Here is a 13,202-nt window from a genome sequence, read left to right on the forward strand (position 1 = left end):
GGTCCTGGGATCGAGCCCTGCGTTGGGTTCCCTGGTCAGTGGGGAGTCTGCTTCTTCCTCTCTCTCTGTGATCTCTCTCACTTTCACTGTTTCTCAAATAAATAAATCTTTAAAAAAAAAGTAAAAAAAAATAAGCCTTATTCATTCATACCAATTTCACTTAAAATGTTTATTCAAGGTGACAGAACAAGCAGCTTACTCCTCTTCAGCAACAAATTTTTAACTGCAAAGAGAACCAAGTTAAAAATAAAGAATGCTTTGAAGAATTGTGCCTATGTCACTAAACCCTGAGAGAAAGTAATATTGCAAATTGTGTGATTTCAGGAGATCTTTAAAAATAAGAGGGCACACAAATGTCAAAGTGGCCTTGCTGTAAGCAACGGTTGATTTAAAGTTGACGTTCCTGAACTTGGTTGAAAGCCTCTGAATGACAAGAAGCATCTATCTTAATTTTATGTAGTGCTGAGGACACACACACAAAAAAGGCAGGGGCTTAATGGCCCTTGATGGGCATGGCAATCATGATGGTAAGCTGTAACAAGCACGCACACCCCCAAGTTCCTTATTTCCTCCCAATATCACCGGGGCAAATAGTGCTAAATATCTTTAAGTAATCTAAAACCGTGCTGCCAATTGAAATGTAAAGAAGATTGGAGAACATCTTAAGATGTAGTCATTTGTAACATGGTGATATCTTATTACTGCAATTTGAAGAGGAAAAAAAAATGAAAACCCAGTTGAAAATAACCACCCTGACCCTGTGAGTGAATTCATTCTTCTTGGATTCCCTTGTTCCTGGAAGATTCAGATCCTCCTCTTCTCATTCTTCTTTGCAGTCTATGTCCTGACACTAACTGGAAACCTGTGCATTATCTCTGCAGTGTGGTGGGACACCCATCTCCACGCCCCCATGTACATCCTGCTGGCCAATTTTTCCTTCCTGGAGATGTGGTATGTCACTTCTACTGTCCCCAGTATGCTCTCCAACTTGCTCTGTGAGACCAGCACCATCTCCTTCTATGGCTGCTTCCTCCAGTTCTACTTCTTCTTCTCCATGGGCACCACTGAGACCTTCTTCTTGTCTGCCATGGCCTTTGACAGGTACCTTGCTATCTGCAGGTCCCTGCACTACCCCACTGCCATGACTGTTCAGCGCTGCATCAGAATAGGAGCTGGGTGCTGGGTGTGTGGCTTCTCTTGTTTTGTTCTCCCAGTTTACCTGATCTCCCAACTTCCTTTTTGTGGTCCCAATACAATTGATCATTTTTTATGTGACCCAGGGCCCCTTATGAAGCTGTCCTGTGTGCCAGCTCCTGCTACTGAGATCATCTGTGCCATCTTTAACTCAGTCCTCATTTTCTCCACCTTCCTCTTCATTACCAGCTCCTATACTCTGGTGATCAGAGCTGTGCTGAAGGTCCCCTCAGCAGAAGGCCAACAGAAGGCCTTCTCCACGTGTGGCTCCCATCTTGCTGTAGTGTCCCTGTTCTATGGTTCTATCATGGTGATGTACGTGAGCCCAACGGCAGGCAATCCAGCAGGGATCCAAAAAATTGTGACTTTATTTTATTCTGTGATGACTCCATTTTTCAATCCCGTCATCTATAGCCTCCGGAATAAAGAGATGAAGAAGGCCCTGAGAAAACTGTTTAGGATTATGAGATTTGGTCAAAGACAACCTCTCAAGAGCTAGAATCCATATATGTGTAGGACACATAGTGATATAAAATTATAGGAAGTTAATGGTCTTAAGTAAATTTGAGAGGCAAATATGTCTCCCATATTCCCTGGAATATTTTTAGAAATGCATCTCAATGAAGCAAATAGCAAATAAGATCTTACAAGAACTTGCATCAATCTATAATTTATACTAGGCTTTATTGTATTAATATTCTTGTGTGTCTTGCATGCAAACAGGAAAATGTGAAACATTATCAGGACTCTTTGGAGAAAACCAAATATAACCCAGATGTCACCTGGTCAGCTTCTATCTTTTACAGATATAGGTAACTTTGTCTCTGATACCCAGTTTCTCAGGGATCATATGCCTTAAATACCCACCATTTCCCTACATATATACCATATAAACATGTTCATGTGTGCTTCCTTTCTCCCACCCCTGAATCTACCCCCTATCTTGTTTTGATCTTATCAGTCTGAATGTGAGACTCACCCCTTCAACATTTTATTCAAAAACAAAGTAATTCCAGTTTTGTGTGGATTTATTAACCTGACTACAGGTTGGGGTTAGGTAAAGTCATAGGAATGCCCACTGTGCTAGAAAATGCAGTCTATCTTTCATATTATACCTGTTCTGCCTCTTTCTCTTCTTTCCTCATGCTCTTCCCACCACCCACCAGAAAAACCAGAACATCTTTTCCTTTCTTATTCAGAATACTTGTTTTCTATATGTAGGCCCTTTGCAGTTTTGGATTGTTCCTCAAACTGGGCTCGTCAAAAAATTTCTTCTCAGCAAATCTAATTCTTAAATAGGATTTTGTGAAAGTAGGATTTTTTTTCTAACTGCTTGCTCTTTGGGTTGTTTTAAGTTCGTATAACTTACTATATTCCTTATCTTAGTACCATTCAATACAAAAGAATAAATGTACTGAAACAGAGATGAGACCTGGAAATATGATTACCTGGAAAAAACTTAATGAAATAATAATAATTGATTGTTTAAGTTCTTTATGATTTTTAAAGAATTTTTCTATCTGTGTAGAATGAAAACTAACCATGTCGAGAGGATAGTGTGTATAAGTCTGAGGATAGAAATAAGATAGTATAAAAAAAAGAAATAAAATAGTATGGTTGCTCTTCAACAAATGGTGCTGGGAAAACTGGACAGCTACATGCAAAAGAACAAAACTGGACCACTTTCTTATACACAAAAAATAAACTCAAGATGGATTAAAGACTTAAATGTGAGACCTGAAATCATAAAACTCCTAGAAGAAAACATAGATAGTAATTTGTTTGACATCAGCCCTAGCAACATTTTTTCTAGATAGGGCTCCACAGGCAAGGGAAATGAAAGCAAAAATAAACTATTGGGTCTATACCAAAATAAAAAAAAAAAGTTATGCACAGCAAAGGAAACCATCAGCAAAGCTAAAAGGCATCCTAGTGAATGGGAGAAAATATTTGTGAATGGTATATCCAATAAGGGGTTAGTATCCAAAAAATATAAAGAACTTATAGAACTCAGCACACACACACACACACACACACACACACACACACACACACACACACATCCAATCTGATTTAAAAATGAGCAGAGGACCTGAATAGATATTTTTCAAAGAAGACGTCCAGATGGCCAAAAGACACATGAAAAGATGCTCAACATCACTCATCATCAGGGAAACGCAGATCAAAACTACAAGGAGTTATATCACCCTACATCTGGCAGAATGGCTAGCATCAAACAGAAAAGAAATAACAAGTGTTGGCAAAGATGAAGGGGAAAAAGAACCCTTGTACACTGTTGGTGGGAATGTAATTGGTATAGCTGCTATGGAAAACTATGAAAGTTCCTCAAAAAATTAAAAATAGAAATACCAAAGATCCAATAATTCCACTTGACAAACAAAAAAGCAGTAAGGGGACATGCAAAATGGGTAAAGGCAAGTGAGAGATACAGATTTCTAATTATGGAGTGAATAAGTCACAGGGATAAAACTTACAGCATAGGGAATATAGTCAATAGTAATGCAATAACACTGTATGGTAACTGATGGTAGCTACACTGTGGTGAGCAGAGAAGTTGAATCACTATGTTGTACACCTGAAACTAATGTAACATTGTGTATCAACTATACTTCAATAAAATAATTTTTTTTAATTTTATGAAGACATGCAAAAAATTGCTATAAAATGATTACAAATAAGAATGGGAAAAGTGGGGAAATATGACAAAGTATTATTTTTATATGACCCATTAAAGGACTAGTAGTGTCATTAATAGTATTTTTAATTTTTTCTATATTATTTCATATTTGCCAATTTTTCTTAGATTTTCTAAAATAGTCATTTTAATTGTATATAATTTCCTAGCACAGTGTATATGTCTAGTAACAAGTCAAAGAGCAAATGTCCTACAGTGGTATACAACTTAAAATGATAAGAAAAATACCTTTATATAAGTGCAAAACCTATTAAAGGTATTATTTCTAGGATGAGAGCACACTAAAAGAGATATTTTAGGAGAGATTTAGGCAGGTGAGTCTCAGGCCTTCAAAGTTGTCCCCCTAAAATGATTTCCCTCCCAGGGTTCTAATTATCAGCTCTGTGTGTGGGAAAATGACCTGATCTATGTATTTTGACAAGCTTAATTTCTTCAATAGTTGTGTCTTTTGGGGCACCTGGGTGGCTCAGTCAGTTAAACAGCTGCCTTATGCTCAGTCATGATCTCAGGGTCCTGGGATTGAGCCCTATATTGGGCTCCCTGCTCAGTGGAGAGCCTGCTTCTCCCTCTCCCTCAGCCCTCCCCGCCCCACCTCCCCCCAGCCCCTGCTCATACTCTCTCTCACTCACTGGCTCTCACTCTATTTCAAATAAATAAATAAAATCTTAAAAAAATAAAAAAAATAATAATTAAAAAATAGTCGTGTCTTTAGTTTTCCCCATATCCTTCCAGGCTTCCCTATCAATATATCCAGGAATTTTTTTCTGAATTTCCTCTTGAATTTCATCCCCCAACAAAATGTGCCTTAGATTGTCTTTAAGATCTTAGGCCCCAAAGAATGGTATTACCAATATTGAAACCACATCCCACCCTGGAAACCAAATTCTGTTCACATTACTCTTTTTTTTTTTCTTTCTTTTTTATGAATGGGTGAATAATTTTGGTTATCTTCTTTTTTATTGTAATATTTTTTTATTATATTATGTTAGTCACCATACAGTATATCCCTGGTTTTTTATGTAAAGTTCGATGATTCAGTAGTTGCGTATAACACTCAGTGCACCATGCAATACGTGCCCTCCTTGCTACCCATCACGAGCCTAATCCCATTCCCCCACTCCCCTCCCCTCTGAAGCCCTCAGTTTGTTTCTCAGAATCAATAGTCTCTCATGCTTCATTCCCCCTTCTGATTACCCCCCCTTTCTTTATCCCTTTCTTCTACCCATCTTCCTAGTTCTTATGTTCATAGATGAGAGAAACCATATGATAACTGTCTTTCTCTGCTTGACTTATTTCACTTAGAATTATCTCTAATGCAAGTTGGTACAGCCACTCTGGAAAACAGTGTGGAGGTCCCTTAAAAAGTTAAAAATTGAGTTACCATATGATCCAGCAATTGCACTACCGGGTATTTACCCCAAAGATACAGACGTAGTGAAGAGAAGGGCCATATGCACCCCAATGTTCATAGCAGCATTGTCCACAATAGCTAAATCATGGAAGGAGCCGAGATGCCCTTCAACAGATGACTGGATTAAGAAGCTGTGGTCCATACATACAATGGAATATTACTCAGCTATCAAAAAGAACAATTTCTCAACATTTGCTGCAACATGGACGGCACTGGAGGAGATAATGTTCACATTATTCTTATAGAAACTCCTGAAGCCATAAACTTACTACTGACAAAATGTACACTATTTTCCCATCCCAAACACATTCAAAGGTGCTAAAACCTAATTGTCAGTGTCTATTATTCAGATACCATATGATATCTGAATGATGTATTTTCTCTTTCCCACCATTTTCTTCTTCTCCTTTGAAATATTCCTGCACTCATTTTTAATATAGTCATCTCCCAAACATTTACTGAGTGTCTCCTATGTGCTAAATAGTGAGCCCTGGTTTGGAGAAATAATGAAGTGCAAACTACTCACAGCCCTTAGAGATTTAAAGTTGCTAAGAGAATAGATTCTAAGAGTTGTCATCTAAGGAGAAATTTTCTATTTTCTTTAAATTGCATCTATGTGAGAGGATGGAGGTTAGCTAAACTTATAGTGGTAATTATTTCACAACAGATGTAAATCAAACCATCATGCTGCACACCTTAAACTTATACAGTGACCTATGTCAATTATTTCTCAACAAATCGGGAGGAAAAACAGAGTGAGAAGACTCCAGGCAAATAAAGAGGAACCAGAAGAGGGGGACCAAAGGACCCAGAAACTCTGGGGATTTAGGATGTCAAGACAGCCTTGGAAGCAACTTGGACCTGCAAAGTGCTCTGACTTTACTGCTTCATTTGGTAAAGGGATCCCCAGCTAGAAAAGAAGGGGAGGAGGTAAGAAATTGACTTCAAACTGCCAAGTTGGAATGAGGTCAACAAGCCGCAAACTTCACAAATATCCTTGCAATTGGCTACAAATTTCCATGTTATGATTTGCCCCCCAACCCATCTCTCTGTATTATAACAATGGCAAACAATGAAGAGAGGAGCTCAGTGGGAAAAAAGGAAAACAAATGTATTTGACAAGCCTTCTATACAGAAAACTATAAAACTTGTTGAAAGAAATTCAAGAAGATATAAATTAATAGGAAGATATGCCAAGTCCATGGATTATAAGAATAATTATTCTGTAGATGACAATCAATGTCCCCATTAGAAGCAATCCCAATCAGAATTCCAGCAATAATTTCTGTGCAAATTGACAAGAGGATTCTAAAGTTATGTGGAAAGGCATTGGGCAAAGACTATCAAGAAGAGTTTGAAGAGAAATAAATTGGGAGGACTTATCTCACTTGATATCAAAACTTATTATAAAGCTACAATAATTAAGAGAATGTGCTACTGGTACAATAGGTACAAGGAGACAGACAAAATTCATTGAGAATCCAGAAACCAACCCATGCATACATGGACACTTAATTTATGATAAAAATAGGACTATACAGCAGGTGTAGAATATAGTTTTGATTAAAAAAAGTCTAAGTCAAATGGATTTTCATGTGGAAAAATGAAATTTTACCTCTATGTCACACCATACACAGAAATTATGACCAGGATAATTGCAGCTTTTAAATTTGAAAGTAAGGCATCAACACTTTTTTTTCAAATGATTTTTATTATATTATGTTAGTCACCATACAGTACATCCCCAGATTCCGATATAAAGTTCGATGATTCATTAGTTGCGTATAACACCCAGTGCACCATGCAATACGTGCCCTCCTTAATACCCATCACCAGTCTATCCCATTCCCTACCCCTCTCCCCTCTAAGGCCCTCAGTTTGTTGCTCATAGTCCATAGTCTCTCATGTTTCATTCCCCCTTCTGATTACCCCCCCTTTCTTCCCCTACCGATCATCCTATTTCTTATGTTCCATAGATGAGAGAAATCATATGATATTTCTCTTTCTCTGCTTGACTTATTTCACTTAGCATTATCTCCTCCAGTGCTGTCCATGTTGCAGCAAATGTTGAGAATTCGTTCTTTCTGATAGCTGAGTAATATTCCATTGTATATATGCACCACAACTTCTAGATCCAGTCATCTGTTGAAGAGCATCTCGGCTCCTTCCACGATTTAGCTATTGTGGACAATGCTGCTATGAACATTGGGGTGCATATGGCCCTTGTCTTTACTACGTCTGTATCGTTGGGGTAAACACTCAGTAGTGCAATGGCTGGGTCATAGGGTAGCTCTATTTTTAACTTTTTAAGGGACCTCCACACTGTTTTCCAGAGTGACTGTACCAACTTGCATTCCCACCAACAGTGTAGGAGGGATCCCCTTTCTCCACACCCTCTCCAACAATTGTTGTTTCTTGCCTTGTCTATTTTTGCCATTCTAACTGGCGTAAGGTGGTATCTCAGTGTGGTTTTTTTTTTTTTAAGATTTTATTTATTTATTTGACAGAGATAGAGACAGCCAGCGAGAGAGGGAACACAAGCAGGGGGAGTGGGAGAGGAAGAAGCAGGCTCATAGTGGAGGAGCCTGACGTGGGGCTCGATCCCGTAACGCCGGGATCACGCCCTGAGCCGAAGGCAGACGCTTTAACCGCTGTGCCACCCAGGCGCCCCTCAGTGTGGTTTTGATTTGAATTTCCCTGATGGCTAATGATTTTGAACATTTTTTCATGTGTCTCTTAGCCATTTGTCTCTTAGCCATTTGTATGTCATCATTGGAAAAGTGTCTGTTCATATCTTTTGGTCATTTTTTTATTTGTTTATTTGTTTCTCGTGTATTAAGTTTGAGAAGTTCTTTATAGATCTTGGATACCAGTCTTTTATCTGTAGTGTCATTTGCAAATATATTCTCCCATTCAGTGGGCTTCCTCTTAGTTTTTTTGACTGTTTCCTTGGCTGTGCAGAAGTTTTGATCTTGATGAAGTCCCATAAGTTTATTTTATCTTTTGTTTCTCTTGCTTTTGGGGATGTATCATGAAAAAGGTTGCTTTGGCCGATTTCGTAGAGGTTGCTGCCTATGTTCTCCTCTAGAATTTTGATGGATTCCTGTCTCACATCGAGGTCTTTCATCCATTTGGAGTTTACTTTTGTGTATGGTGTGAGAGAGTGGTCAAGATTCATTCTTTTGCATGTAGCTGACCAATTTTCCCAGCACCATTTATTGAAGAGACTGTCTTTTTTCCACTGGATGTTTTTTCCTGCTTTATCAAAGATTAGTTGCCCAAAGAGCTGAGGGTCCATTTCTGGGTTCTCTATTCTGTTCCATTGGTCTGTGTGTCTGTTTTTGTGCCAGTACTATGCTGTCTTTGTGATCACAGCTTTGTAGTACAGCTCGAAATCCAGCATTGTGATGCCCCCAGGTTTGTTTTTCCTTTTCAACAGTTCCATGGCGATTCGGGGTCTTTTCTGGTTCCATACAAATTTAAGGACTATTTGTTCCAGTTCTTTGAAAAATTTCCTTGGTATTTTGATCGGGATGGCATTGAAAGTGTAGATTGCTCTGGGTAGCATGGACATTTTAACTATGTTAATTCTTTCTATCCATGAGCATGGAATATTTTTTCATCTTTTTATGTCTTCCTCAATGTCTTTCAAGAGTGATTTATAGTTTCTAGAATATAGGTCCTTTATGTCTCTGGTTAAGTTAAGTCCAAGGTAACGTATGCTTTTTCGTGCTATTGTAAATGGGATGGATTCCCTAATTTCTCTCTCTTCAGTCTCATTTTTCGTGTATAGAAATGCAACTGATTTCTGAGCATTGATTTTGTATCCTGCCACATTACTGAATTGCTCTATAACTTCTAATAGTTTGGGAGTGGATTCTTTTGGGTTTTCCATATAGAGTATCATGTCATCTGCAAAGAGAGACATTTTGACTTCTTCCTTGCCAATTTGGATACCTTTCACCCCTTTTTGTTGTCTGAGTGCTATTGCAAGGACTTCTAGTACTATGTTGAATAATAGTGACGAGAGTGGGCATCCTTGTCGTGTTCCTGATCTTAAGGGAAAGGCTTCTAGCTTTTTTCCCCATTGAGAATAATATTTGCTGTGGGCTTTTCATAGATGGCTTGATTGAGAATGTACCCTCTATTCCTACACTCTGAAGGGTTTTAATCAGGAAAGGATGCTGTTTTTGTCAAATGCTTTTTCTGCATCCATTGAGAGGATCATATGGTTCCTGAGTCTTTTCTTGTTGATATGATGTATCACGCTGATTGATTTGCGAATGTTGAACCTCACTTGCATCCCAGGGATGAATCCCACTTGATCGTGATGGATAATCCTTTTAATGTACTGTTGGATCCTATTAGCAAGGATCTTGTTGAGGATTTTGGTGTCCATATTCATTAGGGAAATTGGTCTGTAATTCTCCTTTTTGATGGGGTCTTTGCATGGTTTGGGGATCAAGGTAATATTGGCCTCATAGAATGAGTTTGGTAGCTTTCCTTCTGTTTCTATTTTTTGAAATAGCTTTAGGAGAATAGGTATTATTTTTTCTTTGAATGTTTGGTAGAATTCCCCAGGAAAACCATCCGGGCCTGGAGTTTTGTTATTTGGAAGGTTGTTTATCAATGACTCAATCTCTTCAAAATTAATTGGACTATTTAAGAAATCAATTTCTTCCTGTTTCAGTCTTGGTAGTTTATAGGTTTCCAAGAAGGCCTCCATCTCTTCCAGATTGCTTAATTTATTGGCATATAGCTGTTGATAAAAGTTTCTAATAATCCTTCCAATTTCCTTGGTGTTGGTTGTGACCTCTCCTTTTTCATTCATAATTATATTAATTTGGGTCCTTTCTTTTTTCTTTTGGATAAGTCTTGCCAGTGGTCTGTCAATTTTATTGATTCTCTCAAAAAACCAGCTTCTAGTCCTGTTGATCTGCTCTATTGTACTTCTGGTTTCTAATTCATTGATTTCTGCTGTAATCGTGGTCAACTGCTTCCTCGTGAGTGGATTTGGCCTGTTCCTCTGTTGCTGTTCCAGCTTCTTGAGGTGAGAATATAAAAACTGCATTTTAGATTTTTCTATTCTTTTGAGTGAGGCTTGGATGGCTATGTATTTCCCCCTTAGGACTGCCTTTGCAGTGCCCCATAGGTTTTGGACTGTTGTATTTTCATTCTCATTGGTCTGCATAAATTGTTTAATTTGATTTTTGATATTCTGGTTTACCGAATCATTCCTGAGCAGGATGATTCTTAGTCTCCAAGTGTTTGGGTTTCTTCCAAATTTTTCCTTGTGGTTGAGTTCCAATTTCAGAGCGTTGTGGTCTGAGAATATGCAGGGGATAATTTCAATCTTTTGGTATCGGTTGAGACCTGTTTTGTGTCCCAGAACATGGTCTATTCTTGAGAATGTTCCATGGGCATTAGAATAGAATGAGTATTCTTTGGTTCTGGGGTGTAGTGTTCTATATATATCTATGAGGTCCAACTCATCGAGTATGGCATTCAAAGCCTTTGATTCTTTGCTTAGTTTTTGCCAGGGTGTTCTGTCTATTTCTGATAGTGGGGTGTTGAGGTCCCCTACTATTAATGTATTATTATCTATATGTCTCTTTATTCTGGTTAAGGGTTGGCTTGTGTATCTTGCTGCTCCCCTGTTGGGGGCATATATATTTATAATTCTCATCTCCACTTGTTGGATACATCCTTTAAGAATAATATAGTGTCCTTCTCTGTCTCTAACTATAGTCTTTAGTTTAAAATCCAATCTGTCTGATATGAGAATTGCTACCCCAGCTTTCTTTTGAGGTCCATTTGCGTGAAAGGCGGTACTCCATCCCTTTACTCTCAGTCTGATTGCATCTTTGGGTTCAAAATAAGTCTCTTGTAGGCCTCAAATGGATGGGTCATTTCTTTTTATCTGATCTGCAACCCTGTGGCGTTTTATGGGAGCATTCAAGCCATTTGCATTGAGAGTGATTATTGAGAGATATGATTTTAATGATGCCATGTTGCCTGTAAAGTCCTTGTTTGTATCGGTTGTGACTTTCTGTTCTGTATCACTCTTGGGGCCTTTTTAGCTTTGTAGAACCCCCCTTAATATCTCCTGTAGGGCTGGTTTTGTGGTTATGAAATTGGTTAATGACTGGAGATTCTGAAAGGTTTTTATTTCTCCATCAATTCTGAATGACAGCCTTGCTGGATAAAGGATCCTTGGCTGCATGTTTTTCTCTGAGAGAGCTTTAAAAATGCCCCTCCCAACCCTTTCTCTCATTCCAGATCTGTGTAGACAGGTCTGATGTAATTCTGATACCTTTGCCTTGGTACGTGAGAAATTTCTTTGCCCTCGCCGCTTTCAATACTGTATCCTTGGAACTAACATTTGCGAATATGCAGTATGACGTGACGTGGCATAGGTTTGTCATGGTTGAGCTTGGGAGGGGTCCTCTCTGCCTCTTGGACATGAAAGCGTGTTTCCTTTGCTAGATTAGGAAAGTTTTCATCTACAATTTGTTCAAATATCTCTTCTAGACCTCTGTTTTTCTCCACCCCCTCGGGGATGCCGATGATTCTGACATTGGATCGTTTCATTGAGTCAGTAATCTCCCGTAACCTACATTCTTGAGATTGGATTTTGTTAAGTCCAGCTTCTATTTTCGTTTTTTCTTCTACTAACCCATCCTCCAATTCGCTAATATGTTCCTCTGCCTCATTTACCCTCGCTGTCAGAGGCTCTAGTTTTGACTGCATTTGGCTCATAGAATCTTTAATTTCTGCCAGATTTGCTCTCATTTTCACCCTTAGAGATTCTATATTGTCATTAACATTTTCGTTAATACTTTTTTCAAGTCTACACATCATCTTGACCATTGTTACTCTGAATTCCATTTCTGATAATTTGGTTACATCCATATCCATTAGTTCTGTGGCAGAGGCCACAGACTCATTGTCTTTTCTTTGCTGGGGGGGACTTCTCCTTCTCGTCATTCTGATGAGGAGAGGTTGTGGGGTTGTCCAGAGCCCACATTATTGACCAGGACCCAGGCCATGCACCCTTGTTTTATAGGGATCTTAGGGATGTAGGCTTCTTCTTTAAAGATTTTATTTATTTATGTGGCAGAGAGATAACCAGCGAGAGATGGAACACAAGCAGGTGTGTGGGAGAGGAAGAAGCAGGCTCCCAGCGGAGGAGCCTGATGAGGGACTCCTCTCCGGAACACCGGGATCACGCCCTGAGCCGGAGACAGAGGCTCAAAGACTATGCCACCCAGGCGCCCCAGGGTGTGGGCTTCTTGATTTTTCAGCCTGCCTTCTGGGGGAGGGGCCTGCCGCAGGGATACTCAGGCAACCCTGTTTGGGTAGAGTCTCTGTGTCCCCTGCAAGGGGGGGTGGAGGTGGGCATGCTGTGAGCCGGTATTTCCAGGCTTTTGTTCTCTGGAGGCTTTCCCTGGCGGCTTACTGTGCCTCTTCTGAGAACAGAGCAGCAGCTGCCGAATCTCAGCCTCTGTCTCAGAACAGAGGGATTGCGGACCGTTCTCCACTGATGTTCTGGCCACTTTAACTCTGTTTCTGTTGGTGCTGCTCAACCCTGCAGCGTCCCGGGATGTGCGCCCCACACCCCACGTCCCAGCCCCCACTTCCAGGGCCTGCGGGTCTCTGTCCTTTGTGTTTCTAACACCACCTGCCTTCAGCCGCCAGCCGCCCCCAGGCGCTCCGGAGCTCCCAGTCTCAGTCTGCTTCCAGTGTGCACACCGGGATTCTGGAGTTCCGTGAGAAGTCTGGTGGCACGCGCTCTCTGTTCAAGGTCCCAGTCTGTTTTCTCGAGGGTGCCGGTCTGCGAGTCCACCCGCTCCCCCATGCAGGTGGCTACCGCTTCCCAGC

General features: G+C 39.9%; 1 protein-coding gene across 1 annotated transcript; it reads left to right on the top strand.

Annotated features, from left to right (window-relative positions):
- Positions 1-766: 766 nt before the first annotated feature.
- Positions 767-1,693, top strand: LOC113249083 (olfactory receptor 11H6-like). The gene has a single exon (XM_026490637.2). The coding sequence runs from the start codon at positions 911-913 to the stop codon at positions 1,691-1,693; it is 783 nt and encodes a 260-aa protein (XP_026346422.2). The 5' UTR covers positions 767-910.
- Positions 1,694-13,202: the final 11,509 nt, after the last annotated feature.

This window comes from Ursus arctos, unplaced genomic scaffold (assembly GCF_023065955.2).
Source record: "Ursus arctos isolate Adak ecotype North America unplaced genomic scaffold, UrsArc2.0 scaffold_6, whole genome shotgun sequence".
Classification (NCBI taxonomy): Eukaryota; Metazoa; Chordata; class Mammalia; order Carnivora; family Ursidae; genus Ursus; species Ursus arctos.